This window comes from Megalops cyprinoides, chromosome 8 (genome assembly GCF_013368585.1).
Source record: "Megalops cyprinoides isolate fMegCyp1 chromosome 8, fMegCyp1.pri, whole genome shotgun sequence".
Classification (NCBI taxonomy): Eukaryota; Metazoa; Chordata; class Actinopteri; order Elopiformes; family Megalopidae; genus Megalops; species Megalops cyprinoides.
The window spans coordinates 1,232,975-1,260,554 of NC_050590.1; the positions used below are offsets into that span (position 1 = coordinate 1,232,975).

Sequence of the window (27,580 nt, forward strand, 5' to 3'; positions counted from 1 at the left end):
ATCAGCATTCTTTCCCAGGCGAATATAGTGATAATTTCTTATCGTAAATTCCATTTCATGAAACGTATCATGAGATTCATGCATTGTATCCTGCCTGTCACCCATAGATGTATTTGTGAAAGGGAAAGCATTATTATATGCCATCTCTGTAAGTGGTCACAGACTGTGTCCTGTAAAGCCGCAGTGTGACAGATGCTTCGGTTGGCTAATTCAGCACATGTATTTACTGCCCTAAACATGGGCAATTAGGAACTGCTACCCAGAGAACTGAACACGTCTGCAGAGACGGGGCCACTGTGGGCGGCTGCGTGGTCTCTCCCTCACTCCTATCCGGCTTTACAACGGAGTGACACACTTAGGCTTTCAAGAACAGACAAACAAATGACCTCAAAGATGGTGTGATGGCGTTATTTTAAGGGAGGTCTCTCCACCGAGGGAGTGCGGGAGCGTTAGAGCGGAATTAAATGACCCATTCCGAAACAGCGAATCATAAGCAGTAAACGGCTACACTTCTGAGCTAATTATCTGAAATGGGCACAGGGTTATGAGAGGAAATTGCACTGGGAGCAGGGAAACCATTAGCATTAAACTGAACGAGCTCTCCTTGTAATCAGACCTCTCCTTTGGATGCAATCGAGAGTTGATATCGACACGGCGGAAGTGTGTGTTTAATCTTGATGAATGCGTGCCAACCGCTCTGGAAACGACCCTCCGATTCCCAAAGGCATCGTGTTTTCCAAGCGCAAGATGCTTTCTTGGATCATGTCAGCCATGGTCAAACGTTTCTGCTAATTTGAAAAAAAGTGCAGCAGCTTGGACCCATGCTATATAGCCACCATTTTTTAAGCAGCATATTTGTAAAGCAGTGAAAACCATTTGAGGAATTATGCGTGCATTATGATTTACTTTCTCAAGGCTAAAAGATTGGTCTATAAGTCTGCAAGTCAGCAGCGGTGCCCTCAAACATGAATTACGCCTCAGGATGTATCAGTTTTCAGTATAAATGCTGTGCTGCATTTTCATGAGTGTGATGGGGCATGGTAGAACAATCTCCGTATCAGGCGTGTCTCAGGGGACAGGGCCTGGATCTCAGCCCATTTCCCTAGTGGCACCGTTGTAAATTCCTTTGTTTTCCAACTGCCACCGTGCTGAGAAGTCCGTGGCTGCCGTTGGGGTTGCTCCATCTACGTTCCCAAGAGCGGAAAGAGGGGAAGAGGTTGTAAGTATTGCGGGTTTCTCCTTTCCCCTGGACTCTGTGCTTAATCATGCCATCACACGGGCCCGACGCAAAGACCCCCGCGCAGTGCTGTAACAGTCCCTCATTGTGCTGCTGCAGACACCACAGAAAAGACTCCTGCATCGTGGCCGAGAGCAAACAGGAGTCCGCACAAAATGCTCAATTATTCATGGAGGCAGTCAAAGCTTTCAGCACACTGTGGCATGCAGCCAAACGCTGAATCCCTGTCCCCACACTTCAAACGCTCGGCCCGGTGCTGGGTGCATGCTCCTCTATCATAAACCACACACACTTTCCCCAACACTGGCAAATCACAAACAACCCGGGCTGCACAAACATCAGGGAGACACACGAGTTTCTAAGTCATGTCAGTTCAGCTGTAATTGTCATGATGCTGTTGACCCACTGTATAACTCAACAGCTGTAAAACACAAAGGAAAATATAGAAAGAATCCTACAAGGGCAATACTTTTAAAGCATCTCCCCAAACTCCACCTGAATTCTGTTGTACTGAACTTTATTGAGCAGAGTTAACCTTCAGATGTAACCTTTAAAGGTGCTGCTGCAGGCAGTAGGGCTGGCATCAGAGCGGATCTGCACAGAGCAGCCATCTCTGGCCATTTCCATTTTCCAGGATTACTCACAGGCTTAATTTGAGCTCAATATGGATCCACTTCTGCCGGATGACTAATACGCTCCTGTGAAAACTACCTTAACCACATATGGCTTCCCGCTCTGCAAATATCACCCGTCCAGCAGTCTGCTGTTTTGATGCCTTATTCACATAGTCCTGCCCTGGGGGAAGGAGAGGGTTAATGAACGACACAAGAACGGATTGGGAAAAATCCAGGGGATAAAATTAAAACCGGCTCCAACTTTTGCTCACAAGACCATCATTACAGAGCGGCTGATTAAAAATGCACATGTAAAATACTGCTCCTCTTGCAGCTATTTTTGCATAATCTCGTTATTCAAGACAACCGCGTATTCCTCGCCTGAAAACTGAGCCGCTCCAGTGATATCATGCTGAATATTCATATTTCATAGTCTGTGAGTGGAAGAAGAATGTGACTGCCAAATGGTATTCATTGCAGCAAAAATGCTACAAATAAAACGCTCTTTGCAGTTATTCTGGTTCTAACATCATATTGAGTGGTCATGCTGTTTTCCTAAGGATTCCAGAGTTGAGAGGGCTTTAGAAGTAACCCTCAGCTTGAAATTGAAGGGAGAGCTGTGGGTCTCAGTGCATTGGAAGGAATAGAACTCTTTCTTTTATCTAATTTACATAGATCTTACATTTTTATCAATTTTTACAGCTGGATACTTACTGAGAGAATTCCGGGTCCAGTACCTTGCCCAAGGGTGCAGCAGCAGTGCCCCAGCAGGGTGTTGAACTGACAGACTTTGGGTTATGAGCCCTGTGCCTACCCACCACACCTCCCTACTGCTGCTGTAACATCAAGCGCCGATTTCTCTCTGTCAGAGCAGGCTGCATGCCCTGCGGCTCTTCATGCTGCTGTGTTCCGTTACAAATTCCCCCCAAATTTGCAGAGCTGGCAAATGCCAAGAGTGAATAAAAAAGTCAAACTTGTGAGAGGTATTTGGAGTTTGGAAATAAATCCCAAATGATTTTAAGCTAGCTCACTAATGCTCCATAATCTGCAACACAGGGTTTTTTTCCTAAACTTCAAAGCACCTTGGAATGCAGACATTAAGTGTGATATAAGTGGATGCATTATTCACAAGTCACCCATCCCCCGTTCTCCCAAAACGTCATTTATTTAGACCCTTCAACAATGTGAATCAGTGACAGATTTGTCTTCCGGTATTAGGCACAAGGAATTCAGTTCAAGGGGAGAGCCATAAAATTTAGATTCCAGGTCCCCCTCCTCCCCCATCCCCCATGGAAAATGCAAAACTGCAGATTAAAAATGAGTCATTTTAATGAAAACTCTTCCACCCGCCCTCTAAAAACAGTTCAGGAGAGTGTGGAACGCAGTTGCCACAGATTCTTACGCAGTCTTTCTTCAAATGACTTCAAAAAACATCCATTAAAATTCTGAAAAGTATCTTGTAAGAAGCCCTCCCCAGTCTCCTGGTCGACTCATATCAAACGATGACACAGTATCAAGTGCAAATTTCATATCATTAAAAGCATATATTAACTGCAATTATTATTTTTTCCATAATCTCCAAAAGCTCTAGAAACAGAAATCTACAGTAGATTTGTGCTGAAGAAGATCAGTGTAACTTGGTTACAGACTCCTTTGTGTTTCACAGATACAGATAATAGAGTAAGGATCTACAACAGTCCTGAAAATGACCACATGTAGCTGTTGTAGTAAAACCTGTATTTTACTCCATAATCTATGGCAATGGTGCTAGTGCAAGAAGACCTAACTGCTGTGGACTGAGCAAATTTATCCAGAATTCCATGTCCCTGTCTATGGGTCAAATGACCCACTTCCTGTTTGTAGCAGTGGGTTCCTGCAGCAGTTTCCTGTTTGTAGCAGTGGGTTCCTGCAGTGGCTTCCTGTTTGTAGCAGTGGGTTCCTGCAGCAGTTTCCTGTTTGTAGCAGTGGGTTCCTGCAGCAGTTTCCTGTTTGTAGCAGTGGGTTCCTGCAGCAGTTTCCTGTTTGTAGCAGTGGGTTTCTGCAGTAGTTTCCTGTTTGTAGCAGTGGTTTCCTGTTTGTAGCAGTGGGTTTCTGCAGCAGCTTCCTGTTTGTAGCAGTGGGTTCCTGCAGTGGCTTCCTGTTTGTAGCAGTGGGTTCCTGCAGTAGTTTCCTGTTTGTAGCAGTGGGTTCCTGCAGCAGTTTCCTGTTTGTAGCAATGGGTTCCTGCAGCAGTTTCCTGTTTGTAGCAGTGGGTTTCTGCAGCAGTTTCCTGTTTGTAGCAGTGGGTTCCTGCAGCAGTTTCCTGTTTGTAGCAGTGGGTTTCTGCAGCAGTTTCCTGTTTGTAGCAGTGGGTTTCTGCAGTAGTTTCCTGTTTGTAGCAGTGGGTTCCTGCAGTAGTTTCCTGTTTGTAGCAATGGGTTTCTGCAGCAGTTTCCTGTTTGTAGCAATGGGTTCCTGCAGCAGTTTCCTGCTTGTAGCAATGGGTTCCTGCAGTAGTTTCCTGTTTGTAGCAGTGGGTTTCTGCAGCAGTTTCCTGTTTGTAGCAGTGGGTTCCTGCAGCAGTTTCCTGTTTGTAGCAGTGGGTTCCTGCAGCGACTTCCTGTTTGTAGCAGTGGGTTCCTGCAGTGGCTTCCTGTTTGTAGCAGTGGCTTCCTGTTTGTAGCAGTGGGTTCCTAATTTATTTTCCCAAATTTGAGTCACAGGCTGCCGCAGCTGCTGCAGTGCGGTGTGGAAGGACACGTCTGCTGTCCTCCGCTGTTACACAACCACACGAGCCCGGTGCAGAGGGAAAACCTGCAGGCAGGTCTACACGGAGCTGGACTGGATGAACCCAGCGCCTAAAATCCCACATAGTGTCAGAAAAAGAGTTTCCACAGCACAGTCCATCTGGAGGTCCGAATGCCAGGCTAGCTGTGAGCTCTGTCTGGCATCCCATCCAGCAGGTGGTGCCGTTCCTGAAGGTTGTGCTCTCTGCTGCCCGGCTGCTCTCTGCTGTCCTCCGGTGGCACAGGGGGAGAGTGGGGGGGGGGGGGTAGGGGGCACAGGTGAGCCGGGCCCTGACACCAGTGTAGAGGGGGAAACTCATCCCTGCAAATCACCAAGGGGAGGGGCAATGTGATATCTGCGAAAACAAGAAACGGAAAAGAGAGAACCATGAAACGGAAATACCGACTGCTCAGAGAGACGGAGGCAAAAACCTCAAGTAGCTTAAAATGATATCTCTCCCTCCAAAAAAACAGAACTCCCGCTGTGAGAAGAAGCCTTTCTCATGATGTGCTGACTGGCATTTTTCCAAAGAACAATGAACATCAGAACAGGGAGATCCAGTGCCTAGCAGGCGGTAAAGACTGCCATTGTTATACATGACTCGTCTGTATACCATGACTCACTGTGACTCACTTATTGCAACTTTAAGGTTCCATTCCAAGGTCTCTCTAAATACCCAGCTGTTTAAATGGAAAATGTAAGCCAAAAGCTATTGGAAAGGGTGCCAACCAACATAACAGTTATATAGCCCCCCCCCACCTCCTCTTTATCAGGGACACGTGAGAATGAGACTCTGCCCAGCAAGGCACACCACTGTGTCAGTGAGCATTGGCTGTGAGAGCAGGCCACCTGGCTCTGGCCTCAGGTAAGTGCAGGCCCAGCCCCTCACAGGCCAGTGTGCGGTAAGCAGCCACACCTCTTTCCACACAAAGAGACGCAGGCGGGTGGGGGTGGGGGAGTCGTATCACTTCCATCTGTGTCAGTGCCCCAAGGGGAAATTAATCAGCATTGTGTGGAGGCATGCTCTTTGTGTTAGCCAGCAATGGCACGACCACGTCGCTGCTCACGGCCAAACCACAGTGTCGCCATTGTCTTCCAGAACACCTCCGAGGGTGGGGGCGTCGGCAGCGTGCTGTACGCTGGAACAAAGCAGACGCAGATTACCTCACCCTGGCACTGACAGCTCAGACGCACAGTGTGTCACACACCTCCTGTTCCACGCCACCTCTCTAAGAGCAGATAGTGACTCGGCAGTACCTCCCCTGGAGAAATTTCTTCCGAATCTGCCTGAAAAGGTGCCTTTTCCAACGCTTCTGAGGATGCATATGGATCATCTGCGAGAGGACCTCTTCACAGCAGAGGGGGATCTGTCACCTGGTGCTTGGCTCCTCTATCCCAGTGACTCTCTCAGCCCTGTCATAGGGACTTTGGGGGATTTTTCCTCTCTGCCCCCAATCCCCCCCCCCACACCCCATTGCAAACACTTGCCTTCCCTGGGCCTTCAAATGCTGCCAGCCTCTTTAATCTCTCTGGCATCGGTTTGACAGGTTTTACCAAACTCAGATTATCCTTCCTTTCCAGGGTCCAAAGGCATGAGCCTGGCAGAGCTGTGCCGACACTCGCTCCAGCTGGTGAGAGCCCTGCACCCAGACACCTATCTGTGCCGTGGAGCTGGGGACTCCCGCAAGCCTGAATGGCACAAATACAGCTGTGGGTGATGAACGATGTACTAAATCCACCGAACGGGTTTCATAAATCAGGGCGTGAGGAGCTTTTCCAGCGTGATGCAGGAGCGGGAAGAGCTAACCTGCGGTGAACAAAGGCTCTGAAGTCCTGCGAGAGGCAGGGTGATGGATGGGAATGTGTGAGAGAACACGATTACAGCCATTATCAAATACACAGCACCTCAGAAAGCATAATCACACCAAACACTGCGTTTTAGGACTGGAAACAGGAACTGAGAGAGAGAGAGAGAGCAGCTCTCCTTGTCGTCTCTGTGACAGGCTGATAGGAGAATAAATTCCAACTAATTTATTTTTATTTGAACTCATTCAACAGCAACCCATTCTTGCTCATGTCTTTCTGGCAGGTCAAAACCTGCCCAGAAAGTCAACTCCAACAAGCCTGTGTCACTGGTCAGGGCTGTCACCACTCTGACCACACACAGCCAGACTGTGTAAGCTGAGTCTCTCTCAGTGACTGTTTCAGTGTCCCAGAGTCTCTGTAAGTGACTGTTTCAGTGTCCCAGTCTCTGTGACTGTTTCAGTGTCCCAGAGTCTCTGTAAGTGACTGTGTCAGTGTCCCAGTCTCTGTGACTGTTTCAGTGTCCCAGAGTCTCTGTAAGTGACTGTGTCAGTGTCCCAGTGTCTGTAGGGGAGCACGTGAGTGAAAAAGTGGTGGTGGGGGGGGCAAAAAGTGGAAAGTTAAAGTTCGTGGTCATTTTGGGAAATGGCATAAACAAGCATGGATGTTTCCCCAAAACCACATGACATCCCCATGCAGACAACCACCCCCTCCCCCGTCTAGACAACATGGGAGGGAGAACATAGTTTTGCTGGCTAATGAACTGATAAGTGATGAAATTTCAGGAAAAGGTTGCACAGAGCCAGATTATTCTGGGAAGAGAGGTCCAGTCCCACAGCAGCTCATATTCAGCAGAATGCTTCCATCAGCAGCCAAATCAAATAAGGCTGGGAGAGTGGGCGGAGTTTAGTCTCTCCTGAGCAGAGGCAGGAGGGAGGGGACAGGGGGGGCACAGAGCCCCTCCCACCAGACGGACACTCACTCACCCGCATGCTTGGCCAAACGCCATGTGTCCGAGGCTGACACGGGGTTATCGATGCAGAGAGTGAAAGGGAGGGAGAGATCTAGACGGAATTATGTCATACTCAACGCAATCTGGTTTACTACAGCAACAGAACAGCAATTAGCTGGTTTATCCTGGCGACAGGGATCAGGGCCGGATTCAGAGGGAAATTAGCCGGATTAGCAGATCCCAAAGCTGCTGTATCAAACTGTGCCGCAGAGAAGAGGCAGGGATTTACGGAATAAGACTCTATGATCAAAGACCAGTGCGTAAAACGGAGGGGAAGAATAACCTTACACTGTGCCACTGCAAACTGCCAGAGAGGTACAGAGGTCAGGAGGACTCGGTGGAAAAAGCCTTCTAAACACAGCTGAAACGGTCCGATTTTGTCTTGCTTCATACCTCAACCCTTTCAATGTGTTTTTAAAAACAACCTGCCACTCACTGTTGGCTTTACTGCTGAGTATTTACCCTCTTATTGTATCAAAAGTACCTAGTTGTACCTTTTTTGACCTATAGGTAAATCATTACAATATAATACGTTAACATTAACATCATACTTAACTGTAAAACACATTCAACAGACAATCAAAATTGGATGGACAGTGTTGTGTAGTAGAAGTATCAGCTAAACTAACTCTGGTTAGGCAGCTTGTCTTAACTGCATTTCCAGTCAATGAAAAACAATTGCTTTTGATTTTTGGGTCTTGTCTAGATATCTCAGCTAGGATCAGCTATGTAAGCAATCAGCACCTAGCGAAATATTGTCGCTAATTTTCCTACCTAGTCTAATATACTGGTGCTGATCAGTGGCACTGTGGTCAGGTTTTGGAAGCTACTGAGGAAGGACAGTGGGCTGGATGACAACAGATGAAAGTTCACAGCAAATGCCATGAGCTTCAGCCTCTCTCAGCAAGGCGCAATATTTTAACTAGCCAAAATTAGGCCTACCTGGCTACCCACTTCTCAGCTTCTTTATCTGTGCCCTCTGCCATTTTAAATTACAAACCAAGGGATGCATCAGTGATGATCTAGTTCCTATTAACTTGAACACAGAGTAGCACAGAGTGTTTATTAATTGGATCGTCTGGCTTCTAAAACTGAAAAAAAAAAGCTGTGTAGCTATGAACACGCTCTTAAAGTGGGGTTCTATGCTGATTATATGAAAATGATATATCAATGATGATATTGTTGTAAAGCACACTGTAATTATGAAAGCTCTGGACTAGACAGTAATAAATTATCACACGTTACTGCAACAGTCATACAGCGTGGTGACAATACATGTACAAAATGCTATTTAATTGGTTAATTTACTTGGCTCATGTGTTTTACAGTTCAGCATAATTAAACTACTGCTGCCCATTCTCCTGTGGCACTGGATAGTCACAGTGTTAATATCAAACCCAGCTAAATATTCGTGCACAGCAGAGGGGACAATACGTGGGTTACACTGTGTATAAAGTCTGCTTCTGTCAGCACGGAGCATTCTTCAGAACAATACTGACAGTAAAATAACCACTGAAAAACATTTCAGTCTCTGTGCAACAGCAGGACAGGAATTGGGAACACGCTTTCTGCTGATGTTCTCACCTCCTGTAAGACCTGACACAGAGGAAGAACTGCTGGAAGCCAAAGCAGAATGAGTTTCTCAGAGGTTGATGCGGCAAAGATGTTTCTTTGCTGAGCGAATGGCTCCTGTGTTGTGGCATTAAGGCTGTTAGCCCCGACAAATAACCCTGTCGAGCTTCACCCTGAAATGGTAACCTTTTGTTTTTTGGAATTTTTTCCATTTCTGCCTGTGAAAACCGACAAATACAGTTTAAACAATATTGGCTGACTACTCTCTACCAAGTAAAAACACTGTTCTCGCTATATCAATTTTTTGCATTCATCAGTACATACACAGACCTGCAAGGAAGGATCTGAGCACACAGAATTTCTAAAGCGTCAAGTTACAACATCAAGTTTTCATCAATAATTTACGTTCTCCCAACTTCCCTGGGGAGAAAGAAATAAACAGGCATGCAGAAACTCAAACACACCAGAACAAGAAGCCCTGTACCATCCCTGTAGCTACAGCACAGATACTGCTCCTCTCCCAGATTCAGAGGCACTATTTGTACTCACATTAGTGTGCAAATGATGTTAAAGCCATGGCTGTGTGATCTGGGCCTGGGTGTTACAGCTGTCCTGGGGTCAAACACTCTGATGTTATCTCTTACTCTGCTCTGCTGTGATGGAATTAGGCTGGCTCTGGCATACAAATCTACATATTATGCACTTTTAGTATGTTAATATTTTATAAATATTATACACCTCTGCACACACACACAGCCTTTTACTTGTAAAAATTTATGGGAAGATAAGATTCCCTCACTGCCCTGAGGGCAGTTTCCACGTAAAGTCAAAGCCAAACTATTACATTTATACAAGCCAGCAACAAATGCAACGCTATCGGCGTTCAGCGTTAATGGTTCCCGGACTGCGCAACAGGGAAGCTGAAAGATGCACTGGGTGAGCAAAGCTGGCAAGATACTTCTCCGATTGGGCTGGTAATGATTTAGAGCAACTTTAGTATTTTAGTTACAAAAACCCACAATTTCTGCATGCCAGGCAAAAGGAAAGCACACCGGCAGCTGTGTACAAGGTACATCACACTGGGTCCTGTGTCTAATCACACAGTAGCACCTTACCAATAGCTGGCTATCTGTGACACTGGGAGAATGTCCTGTCAGGCTCCTGTCAGAGTGCTGTAGAGTCCTGTCCGTCTTTCACACCTGTTCAGGTGGCCACCCTCCTGGTCGCTCCAAGCTACAAAATTCTTCAGTGATCCTCTCATCAACTTGGTCATGACCCAAAAATGGGCTGCAGCAGTTTCTATACTCATTTGCAGGAGGAAACTCCCTTTACAGAAAAAAAACTGATTTACAGAAAGTTTCAGCTGTAATGGGCTGTTGGGTTAATTAGCTGGCTCCTTACTACAGCTTCCACTAGCAGTTCAGGAATCAGATGCCCCTTTGCTCAGCTCTCTTCATCTGGGAGAGGATGAGGTGACTGCAGTGGCCATTGCAGAGTGTTTTTTTGTGAGTAAATAATTAAATAACATTGATTATTTCCAGCAGAGTATGTACAATTACAGAAAACGACACCTAGAAAGCATGACAACCCAGGGCAAGTCCAGTAGATCTCTGCTCAGAGAAAAAAATTGTGAAGCAAAACACATGTGATCTACATTATGATATTAGTCATTTTATATGCTTTATATTATAGTTAAACATACCCGGGCAAGCAGAAATTTAGTTCGGGCAAACAGATTTCTGACCCACTTGCCCAGCTAGGAAAGTTAAGAAAAAAACCGAACCCTAATCCTGAATTTAATTTCTTTAAGGTAGTGCTATTCACCTGTATGCGTGTATAAACACCCAGCTCTGTCTCTTTGATGTAGTTCTCTTCCCCCACATGCCTGTAAGCATGCCCAGCTCCAGCGGGTTACTCTGCAGGGTGACATTGCGGTGTGCTGCCACAGGAGTCCAGCTGCCTTCTCAACAGGAGAGGCCCCCCAGCGCACCCAACAAACCCTCCCGCTGTGCCCCCTCCCGTCCATACTCCTTTCCCCTCTCAGTCCCCCTCATTAAGGTGCAAGTCGCTGGCTCTCCACGTGACCTCAATCCACACTGACACAGGCTGCAAGCTTCACTGCCCCAAGACCAGATCATCTCTCTCCACCTCAGTGTTTCCCTCCCTCCCTCTCTCCCCTCTCCCCCCCCCCCCCTTTCTCTCTCTCCCCCCCCTTTCTCTCTCTCCCCCCCTCTTTCTCTTTCTCCCCTCTCTCTCTCTCTCCCTCTCTCTCGCTCTCTCTCTCCATCTCTCCCTCTCCCTCTCCCTCCCTGCTTCTGACTGCAGATGCAGCTCATAGGAAGGCTGATTACAGGCTGTAATGAAACTGCATCAGCTCTACACGGCCGCCGCAGAGTCCTGGCTGAGCCGGCCGTCTCGGCCCCTGAGAGGAGCTCCCATTATGCTGCCCCACTGCTTTCCTCCGCTCTCAAAAGCGCTTTTTTCTGGTTGTGCGCAAACACCTGAATCAATCAGAGGGACAGTAAGGCTGAACTGCAGGGGCAGCAGCAGCAGCAGGGGCGGCAGGGGCTTGCTTCTGCAGCTCACACGGAGCTGTACCCGGGTTCTCTCCTCTCCCTAGGTTCTCTCCTGCCCCTGGGTTCTCTCCTCTCCCTGGGTTCCATCCTGTCCCCGGGTTCTCTCCTGTCCCTGGGTTCCATCCTGTCCCCGGGTTCCATCCTGTCCCCGGGTTCTCTCCTGCCCCCGGGTTCCCTCCTCTCCCTGGGTTCCATCCTGTCCCCGGGTTCCATCCTGTCCCCGGGTTCCATCCTGTCCCCGGGTTCTCTCCTGTCCCCGCGTTCCATCCTGTCCCCGGGTTCGCTCCTGCCCCGTCTGCACTGGAACAGACTGAGCAGACGGCGTCGCTGCAGAGAACAGCATTGAGATGCAGCACACCGGTCCCTGTCAGAGCACCTGTCACTCCGGCGGCCACGCCCTCACAGAGGAGAGCAAAGGCCAACAAAACCTTACAACTAACAGGACAGACTGTGTCTGCAGGCAAAATGGGATAAGCCCCGTATCTAATGTTTTACATCCAGAGACTATGCTTTAACCTTTATATACAGTATTAAATCTCACAAGCAGGGTCAGGGAGGAGACGTAGCTCAGGAAGGCAGCAGAGGAGTGACCTCCACCCATACTCAAGCCACCAACGCTTTTAACATTGCATTACAAATATCCCTCTGCTTGCTATTTTGGTGTAGCCGTTTCGCAATCTGAGTGCACTCTGAGTTCAAGGCTTGAGTTTGTCCTCCTGTGAGGATGGTGGCTCAGCCAATTCTGATTAAGCATCGAGATAGTGACCTAACCATCATTCAGGCCAACCTGAGCATTTTACAAGGAAAGGGATGCATTTCATCTACACCCATAATGTGCACACAATAAATGAGGTGATAGTGGACTTGGACAACTACTTCATGCTCCACTAATAAAAATAACATTATAGGTAGTTGAATCGAAAACTCGATAGTCTTCTTGCATGTCTCTTGTTTAAGCTTCTTTCCATTTATACTGGACCACAGAGAACTCAGTATTTTTCTCTTGGAAATTAGTTCATTTTTGATTCTCCATCATACTATCAGACCCCCCAGAAAGCATTTTCTGTTCCACACAACTCCACAAACAAGGTGCTAACGAGGTTAGCTGAGGCTGGTGTTAAGGCTCCATCAAAATGTGGCGGCTCTGGTTTCAGTGTGTGTGCACGGAGGCGTGGGGTTGGTGTTGGCCTGATCCACGCGCACTAAGTCTTACTGGTGATTCCAGCTGTAATGACTCCAGGCTGCTGCATTCCTGCCTCTGATTGCTGGGGGTCTCTGTCCTGCTGAAAAGCGCGGCAGATTACAGACACCAGTGTGGGGCTCTCTGTCCTGCTGAAAAACGCTGCAGATTACAGACACCAGTGTGGGGCTCTCTGTCCTGCTGAAAAGCGCTGCAGATTACAGACACCAGTGTGGGGCTCTCTGTCCTGCTGAAAAGCGCGGCAGATTACAGACACCAGTGTGGGGCTCTCTGTCCTGCTGAAAAGCGCTGCAGATTACAGACACCAGTGTGGGGCTCTCTGTCCTGCTGAAAAGCGCTGCAGATTACAGACACCAGTGTGGGGCTCTCTGTCCTGCTGAAAAGCGCTGCAGATTACAGACACCAGTGTGGGGCTCTCTGTCCTGCTGAAAAGCGCTGCAGATTACAGACACCAGTGTGGGGCTCTCTGTCCCGCTGAAAAGCGCTGCAGATTACAGACACCAGTGTGGGGCTCTCTGTCCTGCTGAAAAGCGCTGCAGATTACAGACACCAGTGTGGGGCTCTCTGTCCTGCTGAAAAGCGCTGCAGATTACAGACACCAGTGTGGGGCTCTCTGTCCCGCTGAAAAGCGCGGCAGATTACAGACACCAGTGTGGGGCTCTCTGTCCTGCTGAAAAACGCTGCAGATTACAGACACCAGTGTGGGGCTCTCTGTCCTGCTGAAAAGCGCTGCAGATTACAGACACCAGTGTGGGGCTCTCTGTCCTGCTGAAAAGCGCTGCAGATTACAGACACCAGTGTGGGGCTCTCTGTCCTGCTGAAAAGCGCTGCAGCTCTCCGGAGATTACAGACACCAGTGTGGGGCTCTCTGTCCTGCTGAAAAACGCTGCAGATTACAGACACCAGTGTGGGGCTCTCTGTCCTGCTGAAAAGCGCTGCAGATTACAGACACCAGTGTGGGGCTCTCTGTCCTGCTGAAAAGCGCTGCAGATTACAGACACCAGTGTGGGGCTCTCTGTCCTGCTGAAAAGCGCTGCAGATTACAGACACCAGTGTGGGGCTCTCTGTCCTGCTGAAAAGCGCTGCAGATTACAGACACCAGTGTGGGGCTCTCTGTCCTGCTGAAAAGCGCTGCAGCTCTCAGGAGATTACAGACACCAGTGTGGGGCTCTCTGTCCTGCTGAAAAGCGCGGCAGATTACAGACACCAGTGTGGGGCTCTCTGTCCTGCTGAAAAACGCTGCAGATTACAGACACCAGTGTGGGGCTCTCTGTCCTGCTGAAAAACGCTGCAGATTACAGACACCAGTGTGGGGCTCTCTGTCCTGCTGAAAAGCGCTGCAGATTACAGACACCAGTGTGGGGCTCTCTGTCCTGCTGAAAAACGCTGCAGATTACAGACACCAGTGTGGGGCTCTCTGTCCTGCTGAAAAGCGCTGCAGATTACAGACACCAGTGTGGGGCTCTCTGTCCTGCTGAAAAGCGCTGCAGATTACAGACACCAGTGTGGGGCTCTCTGTCCTGCTGAAAAGCGCTGCAGATTACAGACACCAGTGTGGGGCTCTCTGTCCTGCTGAAAAGCGCTGCAGATTACAGACACCAGTGTGGGGCTCTCTGTCCTGCTGAAAAGCGCTGCAGATTACAGACACCAGTGTGGGGCTCTCTGTCCTGCTGAAAAGCGCTGCAGATTACAGACACCAGTGTGGGGCTCTCTGTCCTGCTGAAAAGCGCTGCAGATTACAGACACCAGTGTGGGGCTCTCTGTCCTGCTGAAAAGCGCTGCAGCTCTCAGGAGATTACAGACACCAGTGTGGGGCTCTCTGTCCCGCTGAAAAGCGCTGCAGATTACAGACACCAGTGTGGGGCTCTCTGTCCTGCTGAAAAGCGCTGCAGATTACAGACACCAGTGTGGGGCTCTCTGTCCCGCTGAAAAGCGCTGCAGATTACAGACACCAGTGTGGGACTCTCTGTCCCGCTGAAAAGCGCTGCAGATTACAGACACCAGTGTGGGGCTCTCTGTCCCGCTGAAAAGCGCTGCAGATTACAGACACCAGTGTGGGGCTCTCTGTCCTGCTGAAAAGCGCTGCAGATTACAGACACCAGTGTGGGGCTCTCTGTCCCGCTGAAAAGCGCTGCAGATTACAGACACCAGTGTGGGGCTCTCTGTCCTGCTGAAAAGCGCTGCAGATTACAGACACCAGTGTGGGGCTCTCTGTCCTGCTGAAAAGCGCTGCAGATTACAGACACCAGTGTGGGGCTCTCTGTCCTGCTGAAAAGCGCTGCAGATTACAGACACCAGTGTGGGGCTCTCTGTCCTGCTGAAAAGCGCTGCAGATTACAGACACCAGTGTGGGGCTCTCTGTCCTGCTGAAAAGCGCTGCAGATTACAGACACCAGTGTGGGGCTCTCTGTCCTGCTGAAAAGCGCTGCAGATTACAGACACCAGTGTGGGGCTCTCTGTCCTGCTGAAAAGCGCTGCAGATTACAGACACCAGTGTGGGGCTCTCTGTCCTGCTGAAAAGCGCTGCAGCTCTCAGGAGATTACAGACACCAGTGTGGGGCTCTCTGTCCCGCTGAAAAGCGCTGCAGATTACAGACACCAGTGTGGGGCTCTCTGTCCCGCTGAAAAGCGCTGCAGATTACAGACACCAGTGTGGGGCTCTCTGTCCCGCTGAAAAGCGCTGCAGATTACAGACACCAGTGTGGGGCTCTCTGTCCCGCTGAAAAGCGCTGCAGATTACAGACACCAGTGTGGGGCTCTCTGTCCCGCTGAAAAGCGCTGCAGATTACAGACACCAGTGTGGGGCTCTCTGTCCCGCTGAAAAACGCTGCAGATTACAGACACCAGTGTGGGGCTCTCTGTCCCGCTGAAAAGCGCTGCAGATTACAGACACCAGTGTGGGGCTCTCTGTCCTACTGAAAAACGCTGCAGATTACAGACACCAGTGTGGGGCTCTCTGTCCTGCTGAAAAGCGCTGCAGATTACAGACACCAGTGTGGGGCTCTCTGTCCTGCTGAAAAGCGCTGCAGATTACAGACACCAGTGTGGGGCTCTCTGTCCTGCTGAAAAGCGCTGCAGATTACAGACACCAGTGTGGGGCTCTCTGTCCTGCTGAAAAGCGCTGCAGATTACAGACACCAGTGTGGGGCTCTCTGTCCCGCTGAAAAACGCTGCAGATTACAGACACCAGTGTGGGGCTCTCTGTCCTGCTGAAAAGCGCTGCAGATTACAGACACCAGTGTGGGGCTCTCTGTCCTGCTGAAAAACGCTGCAGATTACAGACACCAGTGTGGGGCTCTCTGTCCTGCTGAAAAGCGCTGCAGATTACAGACACCAGTGTGGGGCTCTCTGTCCTGCTGAAAAGCGCTGCAGATTACAGACACCAGTGTGGGGCTCTCTGTCCTGCTGAAAAGCGCTGCAGATTACAGACACCAGTGTGGGGCTCTCTGTCCTGCTGAAAAGCGCTGCAGATTACAGACACCAGTGTGGGGCTCTCTGTCCTGCTGAAAAGCGCTGCAGATTACAGACACCAGTGTGGGGCTCTCTGTCCTACTGAAAAACGCTGCAGCTCTCTGGAGATTACAGACACCAGTTTGGTCCAGGCAGGCCATGGCAGTCCTCAATGCGCAGGCGCTGCCGCCAGATTCACGCCCGTTAACACACCGATAGCCTCACAGGGGTCCCACCACACCAATGGGGTACGTCTGAAAATAGCGCCATTAGCACCATTCAGTTACTCAGTTACCAAAAAAGTTAGCACCATCAGTTTGCAAAGCGGGGAGGTTATGGACCGTGGATGTATCTGGTAAAAGGGACCAAAGCTAACCATAAATTTGCATAAATTAACCTAACGTTAAACCCTGCAGTAAGATGAGAGGTAAGTTCCTCTACCTCTCACGCCCCTTTTGCTAAATAGACCTCCGCATCCGGGACAAGCTGTTCCGCTCATTTGACACAGAATATTCCACGGCTCCCAAAACTGAATATTCAAGCAAGCTGCTGTCTATTTCCCAGAGCGCTGCACCATACTGCAGCCCTCATGAATAATGACTCACTGCTCTCATTCATACACTCAGGCTAGAAAATTAATATCAATGAATTCGCTGTTATTTCGGGATGCGTTTCTGGGCTCTTCTTCACGAATACTGACGAAGAGGAACTTTTTGCTGTTAATTAGAAAGCTTTTGAACACCAGTCCTAGCAAATGATTGGTTATCTAACAGGTGAATATCTGGGGATTGCAGTATTCAGCCTTATCTCAATTTCTCATATTGCTCCCGTTTCTTGTAAAAGGGTATCAGTTTTAACTGAAATTGCATCCAAAGTTTACAGTGAGGAGTTTCCCGGGGGGGGGGGGGGGGGGGGGGGGGAGGGGGGTCAGGCAGAGACATGGAGAGACATGCTGGTTTCAAGCCAGGATATCCATTCCTTCATTAGATTATTTATCTACAGGCTTTCAGAAAGGCTGGGCAGCCAAAAAGGCTCTTTTACCCAAAACTTTCACCCATATTCACCCAATGGATGTGGATTTTGGAAGCATTTTTGTAAGAAATAAGAAGCAAGAATGACGTGAATGATGCAGGATATCCATAGTGTTGAGAGCTGAGTGTCGGAACACCATTGCTATACCTGATGGGAAATTGGGGGGGGGGAGTTATTAAGTTTAGAATGTAACTGCCCCCCTGTGGATGCCCCCCTCCCGAGTTGCCTGCAGTGACTGATTAAATAGTAATTGATTTAAAAGGGTTTCCCGGCCGTGTGCTGGTCACAGAGCCCTCAGCATAGTGCAGGTATATTTAGATCCTGAACCCAGCAGTGAGAACGGCCCAGCTCTGATCAACAACAACAATCTGATCTCAGAAGCATTTCAGCCCAACAAACAGCCCTTCAATCTTCTCTGAGGATTGAACATTTATAACCAGAACAATCAACAATTTTTGAGTTATTGATGTATCATCTTGTATTACTGATGAAAATAACAAATGTTTTCGAATGGAAATGTTCAAGGTCAAGCGCATAGGAGGGGTGATGTGTCACATGACACGGACACATGACAACTTCATAACATACATTCTGCATTCATTAATAGGTTTAATATCTAACCATGTAGGAACTTCCTATTGGGCAGTTCTGGCATGATTTCCCATGTTCAACTGCCCAAATGAGTTAAATAAACACTTTTCAAATAATGGTAAAGTATTGCAAACCGCAAGGAGAGGATGGAACCCGGGGAGAGGACAGAACCCGGGGGCAGGAGAGAACCCGGGGGGAGGAGAGAACCCGGGGGCAGGAGAGAACCCGGGGAGAGGAGAGAACCCGGGGGGAGGAGAGAACCCGGGGAGAGGAGAGAACCCGAGGACAGCTGCATGTCAGCTGCAGAAGCAAGCCCCTGCCACCCCTGCTGCTGTCCACGATGAACACATATCAAACAAAGTACAGCATTAATGCAAATCAATTTAAGTCTCATTTTGTATTCAAGTGGGAAGAAATGAGTCAATAAACAAATTGGTAAAAGTTGTTAAGACTGTCCAGCGTTAACCACAAAGCCAAGTGCCATTTTCATTTGTCAGCAGAAGCACATCCACCACATTCTTCAGTTTAGACGAGGCCTGAGGCTGTTGACAATGTGCCCTATCTAACTGAAATAGAGTGAAAACACATGACCTCAGCACAGGAGGCAGCCATCTTTAAAACGGTCACTCCTGACTTGCTTTGCTTTATTGACAAGCGTGCCAATTACCTTAATAATCTGTACCCACTGTAATTCTATCGCATCTGTGCATGTCAGTAAGTGCTCTCTAACTCTGCTGTCTGGGATCGGTACTGCAGTTAAAGAGGAAACGTCACTCTGGCACTGAGGGAAATGTAGCCTATAAGCACACGGGTAGTGATCAGAGACAGAGCGCAAGCTTCTTAATGCAGGGAACAGCCCCCTGTCCATGCAGCCAATGACCAACCGACTCCTATTTAACAATAAATAATACTGATTGAGCGGGTTTGGAATGCCATTTCTTACTGGTACATGCATAAATTGCATAAAATATAAAGTATTTACCTCCAAGGCCAATGGGATAATAAATAGTAAATAAGATTTACTCCACAGCCAGTAGTTCAAGGACACATTTTAACAGTAAATTGGTGCTGAACCACGCACAGCAAAGCTCATTTAAAGAGGCAAATAATTCCTCTAACACGAATGTGAGTCAAGTCAGTTTGAAGGACTGTTTTCTAAGGGTATCAAAACAGGAGCAGTGGCAAAAACACACAGTGGATCACTGCCAAATGTCTCAGATCACCCATCTGTGCTGGGAGGTAATTTCCCCTTTGAAGTGACCCAGACCTGGACGTGGTGCTGCTTACTTAGGTCTACTTGTAATTCAATTATGGGAAGGCAAACAGCGCATTTTAAATGACTCCTATCGCTTGGGCTGAAACAGCCAATCAAACCCACACAGTAAAATGCTTCTAAACAGGGATACATTATAAACCACTGGAATTAATAATTAAAGTCTTGAGAAAAACAATACCTTCAGGGAATGACCACAGTCATGAACCTTTGTTGAGAGGGCATAGGAGGCAGGGAGGTCTCGTATCTGAGTCCCAGCCTGGGCTGTCGTTACAGTGACAGACTGAGTCTGTGTATTCTCCAGCTCCTGAGCTAACAGCCAATTGAATGAAAACCTCTGTAATGCAGATTACAAATCGATGAGGAAGTAGCTCATTCTGGGCAGTGGGGCTACGTTTCATTGATCCAAGCAGGGAGGCTGGGGGGGGGGGGTTCTGAATCTATAGCCTCTCGTATAAATTCTACCCCATAATCCAGTAATCTGGTCCCAGTGCTCGCGTTGTCTTTTTCCCTGAATTCCAGATGGTCTCTGCAGTTCAGTTTTATAAAATAGCATCATTCTGCTCTTGGACTCTGAAGGCCAATCTTAGTAATCTGTCATTCATTGATCTTTACAAAGATCAGCCTTTCCAGTGCGTGCAGGTTAACGGCCAGCAGCTGTGTTGGGAATTCTGTACATTATAGGCCTGCTGCACCAGCATTTTTATTTCCTTTGTTGCGCATCATTGATTGACATGCTAAGTGCTTAAGAACAGTGATCAATACATACTTTCAATGCCAACTAAGACGTTAATCCTAGAAACTGGGCCAAACCTCATTAAAAAAACAATTAAACAGGCTCTTACCCAGAATTATCCACCCCTTGTTTGCCAGGAGATTAGTGTTTGTTAAGCTGGCAGGTGTTTCCATGTGCTAACGAAGGCAGTGGGAATGAGGGAGTAAGGCACTGTGGTGATGCTGTTCCAGGTGTCTGAGGTAGGGTCGTAGCAGTCCAGCGTCTTGCACCTCTGAGTCCCAAAGTAACCTCCCACCACGTACAGCTTGTTCCCGGATGCCACCGCGTGGCAGCTCATGCGCTTGGAGGTCATGTCGCCGACGCGCGTCCACAAGTTGGTCTCGCAGTCGTAGCGGTAGGCGGAGGCGGCGGTGAACTCGGTGTCTCCGCCCATGATGAAGATCTGGCTGCCCAGCACGGCGGCAGCCGTGTACCGCCAGGGCTGCGGGCACTCCGCTGCGATGGTCCAGCGGTTCTCTGCCGGGTCGTAGCACTGCACCTTGGAGGCCTTGTCCCGGTGGATGGTGGTGCCGCCAAAGACAAAGAGCTTGAGCTTGGCGCTGACGACTGCTGCATTGCTCACACCGTCCCTCAGGGGTGCCATCATGGTCCATTTGTTGGTCAGCGGGTCGTAGCGCTCCACCTGCTTGAGCGACACCGAGGGGGACGCTGGGAAGACGCCGGCTATGGCCGTGTGGCCCCCCACCACGTACAGTGAGTTCTCCAGCTCCGCCGAGCCATGGCCAAAACGCGCGATCAGCATCGGGGCCCCTTTTGACCACTCCTCGTGGACCGTGTCGTAAATCCAGACGTCCTTGGACACCCCGTTCTCTGACCCCCTCCCCCCTGTCACGTACACCTTGCAGCCGATGGCGCAGGCACTGAACTCCTTCCTTGGGCTGGGCAAGTCCGACTTGGGGATGATCTCCTTGGCCTTGTGGTCCACCTGGTATATCTTGTCGCACATGAAGGTCTGGCCCCCGAGGATGAGGAGGGTGTGGCCGGCCTTGCGGGGCCGGGCGCAGGGGCTGGTGACGACCCCGTCGTTCTGCAGGATCTTCTTCTTGCACTGCACCGCCTCCTCCACGATCTGCATGCTGCGCCTGTCCGACATCACCAGCTCCTCGCAGGCCACGGCCTCCAGCAGGCAGCCGGAGGGCAGCAGGGCCAGGCGGATCCCGCGCAGCAGCTCGGGAAGGTGCTGCCGCCGCGCCTCCAGGTCGTACCGCACCCAGCGCATGACCGCTGCGAAGACCATCTCCTCGTCCTCGATCTCCAGCTCGTCGCTGAGGATCAAGTCCAGGAGCTTGTCCTTGGAGAGGCTGTAGAAGTCCTCGGTGTCCCTCACAGTCTCAAAGTGCACCAGGCACATCCTCCAGGACAGCTCGTAGAGCCGCTTGCACTGGTGCGCGTCCGACAGCAGCATCATGCCCAGGCAGTTGGAGGCGTGCAGGTTCTTCTCCAGGAACTCGGCGGCTGCGTCGCGGATGTCGTGGAACTGCAGCATGTCGCCGGCCTCCAGCAGCGACTCGGCGTTCTCCTCATTGATGACGAGGCGGGAGGAGTAGGCGAAGTCCAGCAGCAGCTCCAGCACCTCGGGGTGCACGCTGTCGCGGAAGTTGACCTTGTCGTCCACGCTCTCACGCAGGCCGCCACTGAACATGGCCTCGAAGTAGCGGCTGCAGGCGGCAAGCACAGCGCGGTGGCAGGGGAAGGCGCGGTCGCCCGCCCACAGCGTCACGTCCGTGAACATGCGCTGCTTGCGCAGGGTGTTGAGGTGGGTGAGCACGCTGTCCGGGTGCGACGGCTTGTGGAACAGCGAGATGTTCATGGAGCCCGTGCTAGTGCGGGACTTCCTGTTCTCGTGAACGCTGACGGACATTGTTTCGGGAGCCTCGGGGGGGTCACTCGTCCCCAGTTCTCTAACTGAGAAAGAGAAAGTAAAAAGGCATGAATAATGCATTAATACATGTAGTAATCTGACTCTTACAACCAGCAGATTGAAGAATAATAACTTTGGCCTACAATGGACTGCTTTATTAGATTATAAAGTGGATCCACAGTATGACTGCTCCACCTAACTATTCACGAGCATGAAATTTTATATGGTCATTCAGTTTAACCAGTTTATGAGAGCGAAATAAAACCCTAACTATGAATCATCCCTCAGAAATAAAAGACAATATTAATCTACGGGGAAAAAATAGCATCACAACAGAATGTTTCTGCCTGGAACCAGGACAGTGCAGTTTTCTGTTCATAATGTCTGATGTTTTAGATCACAGTTGTTTTACTGACAGTGGGTGGTAATTCCATGGTTCCAATACGACTTACCAGTGCATACCTACCAGTGAGGTAATTTATTAAGCACATATAGAAATGAAATTAAGTTAAACATGCCATTTTCTTTTTTCATAATTCATAAAATAATACATTTTATAAAGTATCAATTCCCATATTTCAGAAATTCTCTGGCTAAATGGATCTGGCTAGTGAAAAATCATCTTCCTAATCCAGAAAACCCCCTATAATTCTCTTGACTTTTAGTTGTTTGCTTACAGGCTGTGATATCAGGGGTAGATTGATTGCTCAACAGAGCCAAATAATGACTCAGCGATGGTCAGAAAAGAGAGCAAAGATGAGCTCATGTTGCCGACGAGGAAACAGTGCAAATGTGAACCGCCCGTTTGGAGATCCGCTGGGGCACAGCGTACGCCCCAATCGATGAGGGGTGTTGGGGTTTCTGTCTGGTTGGGCAGCACTGGGAGTATCCCCTCTCTACGGCTGCCAGCTCGGTGTCAATGGGTACAAAAACGGGGGGGGGGGCTGAGGTGAGAGCAGGGTTACACCCCCACTTTGATTCTCATACCAGTCCATGTGATTCTCTTACTATGTTAACTTCTGACTGCACTTTGATGTAGAGCTATTTGAGAGTAAGCGGGTCCGGGAGCTGCAGTTTACATTCGGCTGGGGCTGCCGTGCTGGTGTGTGTTTCGGTGTAACGACCTTCCCTGCTCGCGTCCAGGTGTAATTATGCAATCACACAGTGAAACGTAATTACAGCCGATTTGGAGCGAGCCACTATATCATTTTCAGCACTTAGGCATCACCGTTCTGAAAGACAGGAAGACGACCGGTGCCAGGATAAAGATTTCGCACTAAAAAGCCCCGTCTGGGCTGCAGTCAGACTGAGGCGGACTGTGAGCTGCTTAAAATGCAACACCCAAATAAAAATGCAATTATCCACGGCTTTGCCGAGCTTCCACCCGCGGCTTTCAAACATCCGCAATTTGCTTTGTCAACAAACACGGAAACAGCTATTGTTCATTTGCATTTATGCCAACAAAACATGTTCATACAAAAATATGAGTGTTTTTGAGGCTGAGCGGGTCACTGGAGGACGAAGGTAGCATCACTGTAGAGGAGTCAAATGCAGATGCTGTCAGGATTTGGAATGTAAAAATCAACATTTTTAAAATCATCAGCTGCCCAAAATCACCTGTGGATGAACATCTCTTTCACCTTAAACACACAACACACACCATGTCAGCCAATGCAATATGAACAGGGTGGAGCCTCTGGCTGCCTGTGGGCAGGGTTTACATGCAGTTTGAGGTCTGTAAGTGATGGATGGGGGCGGGATCACCTCACAAATGCAGGGGGACAAGCATCTTAATGACAGGGTCAGCCACAAAAGGGTCACTGGAAAACAGCGCAGGTGGGGGGATGGGGGGTGCAGGTATAGAAGGCAGTGTGGAGGGACAGCGGCGGAGCTGGGCAGGGTGTGACAGGGCGGGTCTCAGGGTGGGTGTGTGGGAGGGGCTGGCGTTGGCCTGCACCACTTACGGCGGCAGAAACAGCTGACCCAGGCACAGGCACTGACAGTGAGGAGACGAGGGGGGGTCTGCATCTGTCCCGGCAGAGCTCCCTCTGCTGTCCTCTGAGGGCACGGGGGGAAATAAAACACACAGTTTGCACGCTTACCACTGCTGCTCCAAACTGACTCATTTCCCAGTAGGTTCAACTTGAAGCCGAAACGCTTCCCTCCCTTACTGACAGGAGCAATGTGAACGTCCTGATGGCCTCTTGTTTCCACTTCTCAGACAAAGCCCTTCTGAGGGCTGCTATTTTCTGGTAGAAGGTAAGATGATTCTCTGCAGTTTTCCCGCAGCTTGGGGTAAGAATAACGGTCACCAGACAGGACACAGCAGGACTGACCCTGCCAAAGGTGCTGAATCACTCTCCGTGCCTGGAATTCAGACTGGAGCAGGAACAGCACCTCTGCGCCGTGTCGCCACTAAGCAGCCTACACACGAAGCTCCAACTGGACTGCGTCCCTCTTTCTGTCTTACTTTTCCGGAAATATCTCTACTCTCCATTCCAGGTCCACCCCCCACCATGCACAAACTGTGTTGGTATTCCAGTGCCATCTCTCCTCCACCTTAAAAAGGGGGGGGGGGGGGGGGCTCTCCAGAACCTGGCATCTTTTCCACGCGTTTGCGCAGCTGAATGTATCACCAGCTGGCACGCAGTCTGTCTTCATGATTGAGCGGCCCCATCAATCTGCGGGAGCCGGCGGAGCGGCCGGTGGGAATTCGCTGGTGCCTCTGCCACCGAGGCTCAGCTCTCTCCCCCTCCAGGCGACCGCTCGCCGCTTTATGATGAGTGTCACACAGGGACTCGGGGGACTCCCTGGCTGCCCGGCTGAGTGTCTCTCTGGCTGTGTGAGGTGGGGACACAGCAGCCCCAATGGCTGGCTCTCCATGGGAGAGCAGGCCAATGTGCAGAAAGGGACAGTGAGAGAGGCACGCGAGCACCCTTTAAAACCGAGAAAGAGCAGAGCATCACAGACGAGCTCCCCCCCTCGCTGCCCAGATGAGATGGACACAAACATCATCTTTTCTCTCAAGCACTATCATCTGTCTCTCAGGTGAAATTATATATGCAGTGTATTGCGGAGTTTTATGTGTGGATATGTCAAGGTTTGCATGTATGGATGTAGTAGGTGTTAGCGTTAGTATTTAGAATGGTATTGTCCTTGAGTTGTACATATTGCTTTGCACTTGTCAATCTAGGCAAGCATTTGTGATCTCAGCACCATGTCTGGCACTGATGCTTGCTCATGTGTGGTTAGTGCTGTCCTGTTGGTGCAACTTTATTAGACACACTTTGTAAGTCACCCTGGACAAGAGTGCCTGCCAAATAATAGTGCAGTGAAATTTACATGAAAAACATCAACGAAATGTACAGATGGAATCAGACGCTGACAGGACTGGCAAGAAGATGGAAGTTTCCCTCTTATCACTTCACAAACTCTTAAAATGCAATTGGCATTTGTACTTAAGAAGAGACTAGCAGTGTTTTCTTTGTTTGCTAGCTAACAAGAGCTCAGCCCTTCCCTGAAGATGTTTACAACAGGCAAATACACACACATACTGTCTCCATGTGCATGGACCAGTTTCCTGGAATGATACAGGAAGGGCTATTTCAAGTCAGGAAGTTCACAACAGCATTAAGGTAGCTGATATCTACAGAACTGCGTGTATGTATGCATGTAAAGTATGTATGTAATGATTGTAACCGGGGTTACTTCCAGTGATGTGCCAGTAATCAAGGCACATCAGCTGAAGTTCCGCACATGGCTACAGGCAGACCATGATTTAGAGACCGGAGGGGTTCCCCAAAGTACTGTCTTCTAATATCCCACACACAGCTGTATTTGATCATTTTGCAGGTTTCCCCCACTCTCAAACAACAGAATGATGGGAAAATAGGAGGAGAAGTTGTAATTTACAGTGAAACATATCTTTATTTATGCGCATCCAACTGTCAGCTAAAACCTGCTCATTTAATTAACGTTAAATGTGCTTCTTTTTGCTGTTCTGTATAACATTATTACATATTATTATTACATACAACATATAAAATTATTATATACAGCAATTCTTTGTCTGCCGTAATCCCCTGTTTCAGTTTTCTTTCATAAGAGTGCTGTCAATTTCTGGCATAACGTACAACCACCAAATCCTGGAACACAGTTAAGCTTTCAAATCAGCGAATTTACAGTGGTACTGTACATGATGACTCTCAAATAACAACTTACGGTTAAAACAGCTCGGGCGATTTCATGGTTTCCAGGGATTAACGTTACCTGCGTGCTGCCAATGGCCGTACTGATGCCAGTCATTTCAAATGCACAATTGCACAAATGCCTTAATGATGAGGGGGAATAGCGGCAAGACCTAAGACTGCTCGGTAGAATTGTGTACGTTGTTATCGTTATCATTATTAGCTACGTGTATTGGTAGTTTATTGTAGTGGGTATTACGACTCTTGTTTCAGAGTATTTTTTTCTAAACCAAGCTCTGGCTACATGGTTTTTATAACTTTCGGTTTACCGTTAAAAGTACAACTTGTTGGCGGGGAACCTCGGCTCCATTCATTCTCATTCCAACACAGAACAGTTTCTGTCTGCTAACTGGCCGGCTAACTACTACCACGGTTTCCCTTCGTAGCTGGAATGCATTTCAAAGAGAAAAAAAAAAACAAGACGAACCTCAGCCTCATATTGATGGCCAAATCAAAAGTTAAGGACGAAAATGTCACGTTCCCACAGTTTAAACTTTTTATGTGAGACGTTGCACAATCGTCTGCATTCACTTACATACAGTATGGCATATGATCCGTCGAGCATTTGATGAAGGGATTGTGTTTTGACTGTACTTTATGCATCGCCGGAGCTATAACAGGGGACATGCCATCATCAAATACACAGGTAATTAGCTGTCTGACGGAATTCTTTCACCTGCTATTATCGGTATGCAATGTAGACTAAAGCAGCAAGCTATCGTTTGCCATCTCACCACTTATAATGTTCAACCTGTACTATACATGAAACTATTGACCAGCTACTAGCGCCTCTAAGTTGGAAGCAGATTGACGTTCGCTATATTCAGTTAGAGCAAGAAGTATGCAGCTGTAATATTACCCGTAACTAAAGTCTTTTAATATTTGGTGGCTAGCTGCTAGCTACATAACTATCCAAGCAACTGCAAATGAGAGTTCAGGCAAAACAGACAATGCCAAACACAGTATTTTATAATGTGTTGGTTAACTTCTAATTATTTTTATAACAAATTAAAATACATGAAACTTAAGACACCGTACAAACTGAAGTAACACACAAAGTAGAATGGTTTTTATTTTCTGGTTGTGCAGCTTCTAGCGAGCTAGCTACCTGGGTGCTAATCGATTTGACAACATTCTTCAGAACACCGAAGTACAACTAACCCAGCTAATCAATAGGAACAAACTCGAATCTGCGTCAGCTGCAAAACTAATATCAGTGTGCCAGACTTACATCGCTGAATGCGGTTGTTAAACGGTGATCCAGGTAGAGTGCAGTCGCTTCATAAACTGTATCATCATTTCTTTAATCTTGTAATCCTTTCGCTTCTTCGTTTACTGCCGTGCTGTTACAGTTCAGAAAAGAATGCGTTCAAGACAGTCCACAAAAGCAAGCGGAGAAAGCGTGTTGGAAGTGATTGGCGCGTCCTTTGCCCTATAGAATAAACAATCCTAATGAAACGCATGTATTTTATCCAATAGAAAAAAAGCTTTCTGAGATGGGGCGTCATCAAGAATGAGCTGACCAATTGGTGACAGCAACAACAATTAT

The 27,580-nt window shown here is 48.6% G+C and overlaps 1 protein-coding gene across 1 annotated transcript; it reads right to left on the reverse strand.

Moving 5' to 3' along the window:
* Positions 1–4,883: 4,883 nt before the first annotated feature.
* On the reverse strand, positions 4,884–27,406 carry LOC118782040 (kelch-like protein 25). The gene is made up of 3 exons (XM_036535255.1): positions 27,263–27,406; positions 19,973–21,828; positions 4,884–4,972 (listed from the first exon to the last, which is right to left on the reverse strand). Exon 2 carries the CDS (start codon positions 21,782–21,784, stop codon positions 20,015–20,017), a length of 1,770 nt encoding a protein of 589 aa, XP_036391148.1. The 5' UTR covers positions 21,785–21,828; positions 27,263–27,406; the 3' UTR covers positions 4,884–4,972; positions 19,973–20,014.
* Positions 27,407–27,580: the final 174 nt, after the last annotated feature.

Excerpts from the sequence above, each read along its gene's own strand:
- LOC118782040 (XM_036535255.1), bottom strand. The coding sequence starts at position 21,784 with ATGTCCGTCAGCGTTCACGAGAACAGGAAGTCCCGCACTAGCACGGGC.